We start from the raw sequence: 4694 nt of genomic DNA, 5'->3' as shown, positions 1-4694 counted from the left end.
TGTGTGTGTATAGGTGAATAATGTCCATTTCTTGGCTTGATACTGCCGAAGCGGACTAACAATAAGTCAAGTATTTCTGAGTTTAGATTGTGAGTTTAACGTGTAAATAATAGGTTTAGGCGTGTTGGGTTTAAAAGATGGTTTTTCTAGAAGAAATTAAAAAGTACGGAATAAGGAATTAACAGTGTCACGCGTTAAGTTAAAAAAGTTGGTATGAGTGTGTTTAAGATATACTGTAAACCAAGTCCATTTCATGGCTTTGTATAGCTGAAATTAAATAAATCTATCTATCCTACTTTTACAATATTATATATATTTATACATATTTATTTTGTTTATATAATTTTAAATCTATTTGTTACTAAAAAGTGTTGGCTGACATCATGGCCAAGATAAAATTGTTAATTACAAACAACTAATTGGTCACAAGCGTTAAAAACTGACAATCAATCACAAACGATTTACAAACGAAATACACTTATTAGAAAAATTAAAAATTATCAAATTTAGTAATTTCTGTCTAGCTTATAGAGGTCAAATCTTTCAACCGTGTACGACAGCTGGTTTCACGGAGATCAAGACAAGGCCAAGCTAGTACAATTCTAAATAAGTTTCAACTCAACACATGAAGCAAGGTCCACCCCACACCCCCATGTGTAGCAAGGCGAAACAAGATCCAAGCTAGTACAATTCCAAATAGGTTTTCGTTAAATAGCACAGTATATATTTTAAATTTCGCGTACTTTTACGTCACACTGTTCGGAGAATCGATTGTGTATCTTGAAACAAAGTGAAAATTACAAAAGTGAACAGATTTATTAGATTTCGAAAAATGAAATCGTAGATATTGTAGTGAATTTCCTCACTTTTGTAATTTTCACCTCAATCCAAGATACAATCGACCCCCAGAAAACGCACATGGAACTCGATTTTTAGACGAAATAATTATTTCCCAAACGTTGAAAATATTACAGACGTGTTTCCCAAATTATTTCACATTGATTAAAAAGAAAAATATGTTTTCAAAATTGTCTGCTAACTATACGCTCAATTAACTTTTCTTAATTATAAATAAACAAGTATTTCCTAAACTATGAGAATATATTCCTAAATTTGCCCAAACAATTACAATAAAAAATAAAAAATATCAAATATGAATTAAAGCCAGTGCAATTCACAAATTAAAATTAATTTTGTTAATTATACCAGCTTTAAATCGCAAAAAAATTATGAATTAAGCCTGTGTAATTCACGAATCAAATTTTAATTATAAATTAAAGCCTTTGTAATTCACAAATCGAAATGGATTTGTGAATTAAAGCTTAGTGTAATTAATAATTTAAAATTGATTTGATTTATAAATGTTTTAATTACCAATTTTGCAACCCTGCTTGAATGATATACTTTACGTAAAGAGGAAGGTATAAAACGTAATTACTATATCAAAATATAATAAGATATCGTAAATTATAGATTTATTACAACAAATAATATATAGATGTTTAAAATTATCTTATATGAAATTATATTAAACACACACGTATACATGTACTTTATATACTGATTATTCTCCATGTCCTGCAGCTCTACGCAGTAGTACATATATCTTTTCCTTGATCCAATCCTTATTATAGGGAGCATAGGTATTTGTTGATTTTTGATACACAAGACAGGATAAATCCGTTAACTGATCAACGAAATCAAATAATTGACTAATGTCATAAGTGATAGTTGGAGTGTTTGGATTTCGTCTCTTCAGATGTTCTTCATAAATTTTACAAACACCTGTAATAGTAAACAAATAATTAAAGTATGTAAAAATATTATGAAAATACATATGTATGTATAAAATACATTTTGATTCATAATCATCTATATACATAAAAACAAATGTCTGAAACTGTACAGGGTTGGGTACATCCCTACAAAACGCCCTTTTAGACCCCTTGGGGTAATAAAGTATCCATTATCTATAAAAACAAATGTCCTGACTGACTGACTGACTCATCAATGTCCAACCCAAACCCTTAAACCTAGAAACATGAAATTTAAAGAGTATGACGTAAATACCCACTAAGATTTTTAGAAATTTGATTCCTAATAGGATGAAAAAGAGTAAAATGTGTTCACGGATTCCTCAATATCTCTTAGGCCTGATGAGATTTGACTTGGTTTTTGGTTACAAAGGTTACCCATACAAATGCTTAAAAACACAATTTAGGATTTTGCCCTAATCGACCTTAGGACAACCTAAAGGGGCAAATCTAGAATCGGGAGTAAATTATAGAATCCTTCACATACTGTAGCAAACCAAGGATATCAAGCTAGTAGATCATATAATACATAAAAGACGAACTGCATTCTGTCGTAATATATTTTTTCTATTTTTAATGCTTATAGTATAGAATGAATTCACTGTATGCTGTTTAATATATGCAATTGATGTTTTTATTCAAAATATATAATTATATGTATCATGCATAATTAAAGAATTAATATCTTTTATTAAAGTTTATAACTTAAATTTATAATGTAATATTATTATAAATTATAGTGTAACATTACCTTCCATGCATTCATTAATGCTTTCATAATCAGAATATGTTCTTGTTTCAGGTCTGTCACCAGGTTGTACTAGTAGTATTGTATGAGACTAAAATCAAATAAAATAAAAGTTAATAATAATATAAACTTAATATACACTATTGATCATGAATTATAAATATTAATCGATTAAACTTATGTCTTTATTGTCATGTTATACTTATATACCATGTCTCTTAATAAAAAATTAATAAGGAAGCAGAAAAACTCCAAGTTTTTTAATGCTACAAAAATACCAATTGAAATTCATTACAGTCAATATTATAAATAGCTATAGTTTCTTTCTACACTTATAGATTTGCCTATATTATCACTAATTATAATATAAAGTTAATCGATAAATCTCTAGAATAATATGATTTGCCATTATATACAAGAAAGGTAAATTTTATCTTATTTATGAGATATTATCACTATCAATATACAATATATAACATACAAGCAATATAATATATAATATACAAGTTTTCCTTTTTCAATTATTCAATTATATGTATATCAAATAATTAGATAACTTATTTTTCTTATTTAAATTTAAGTAAAAATCAAGATCATTGATTTCAAACTAGACATATTATTCTCTTGAGTTTCTGTTCAGTATTCTGTTCAGAATAGTAAAAATAACGGACTATAGAAACATTCGTGATTAGTAACATTACTATGAAATCATATTTTCAACATTTTTCTTAAGTTTATCGAAATTTATGTATCCATATTTATGTATCTCGTTCGTCTTTCAATAACAAACTACTAATAATCTATTTATAAATATAGAAATTTTATAATTTCGAACAATTTGAAAGTACAGTATAGGTTGAATCCCATTATTGTCATATATCCACAATGTACTATAAATACAGATGCAAGAAAATTTGTTACAATGTTAATGTTACGAACACACATAATTGTATAATAAAGTTGATTTTTAGAGATAGACATATAATGATGGACAAAAAACTTTGCTTACCATTTTTATTTATGCGCTATTAGCGAAGTATCGATCATAGAATGATTAATCAGCAATTCTCGCAGACAGCGATTCAGATAATATGGGACGATACGCCCTTTGAAGGACTTGAAAGCTAGAAAGAAATCTGTCGGAATTAAACGCGAGCAAATTACATTATACAAGTGCAATTGTCGACAAATAACATTTCCTAGATTCTTCGATAATGTGTTCGTCCCAGAAGTATGTACCATGTGTGTTGAAGAAAAAAAGTCTCTCAGCCTGCCCTCTAAAGAATCATCTTCAAACTAAATAGAATAGTGGGAAGAGAAAGGCCCGTATTCATAGGTCGGTATTCAACATTGATCTCTATAGGCTGGGTTCGGGGAGCGCGCTTTTAGCGCTATGAGCGTGCTCTGTCCTTGTTCAACTTTCAGTAAGTAACAGAGACAGAATGGCTGCATTCAGGAAACACAACTGTTGAGTGAGCGGTCAGTGATTCTTTAATGTGATTGGTTCTTACCTTTGGTTCTACTCCGGATCTAAGTGTAAGAACCAATCATAATGAGCGCTCACTCAACAGTTGTGTTTCCTGAACGCGGCCAATGACGTTGTCAGCGCTAACAGCGTCTTCCCGAACGCAGCCATAAGTGTTATGAAGCGACGTGGTAGCCAATAAACTTTTGGTTCTTACGGAAAAACAACTGATTGGCTGCCGCGTCGCTTCTTACCGCGCGGCAAGCGTTTCCGCGTCCTATGTGAAAAAGCCATAAGGCAGGGCACACACTTTTCGTAGAACATAAAGGTGGAAGCACATAAAATTGCAGGAGCCATGAGCAGAATGCAGAAGCCATATGCGCATGCGCTATGGTATCTGCCTGTATTCTGCCCATGGCTGTGTCTTCTGAATTTTCAATCTACATAAACTATGCTTATGTATTTTTATGTAGATTGAAAATTCAGAAGCCATGGGCAGTATGCAGACACCATAGCGCATGCGCATATGACTTCTGCATTCGTGATCATGGCTCCTGCAATTTTAAGGTGGAAGCACATAAAATTGCAGGAGCCATGAGCAGAATGCAGAAGCCATATGCGCATGCGCGATGGTATCTGTTAGAGCTCTTCAGATACCATAGCGCAT

At 31.0% G+C, this 4694-nt stretch overlaps 1 protein-coding gene across 1 annotated transcript; it reads right to left on the bottom strand.

The window, feature by feature from the left end:
- Positions 1-1460: 1460 nt before the first annotated feature.
- LOC112464397 (enhancer of rudimentary homolog) lies at positions 1461-3813 on the bottom strand. Its single transcript, XM_025031354.1, has 3 exons — positions 3572-3813; positions 2566-2653; positions 1461-1785 (listed from the first exon to the last, which is right to left on the bottom strand). Exons 1-3 carry the CDS (start codon positions 3572-3574, stop codon positions 1565-1567), a joined length of 312 nt encoding a protein of 103 aa, XP_024887122.1. The 5' UTR covers positions 3575-3813; the 3' UTR covers positions 1461-1564.
- Between the last annotated feature and the right edge of the window lie 881 nt (positions 3814-4694).

This window comes from Temnothorax curvispinosus, unplaced genomic scaffold, assembly GCF_003070985.1.
Source record: "Temnothorax curvispinosus isolate PA1 unplaced genomic scaffold, ASM307098v1 QBEX01014205.1, whole genome shotgun sequence".
Lineage (NCBI taxonomy): Eukaryota > Metazoa > Arthropoda > Insecta > Hymenoptera > Formicidae > Temnothorax > Temnothorax curvispinosus.
This window is presented reverse-complemented; position numbering and strand designations above follow the sequence as displayed.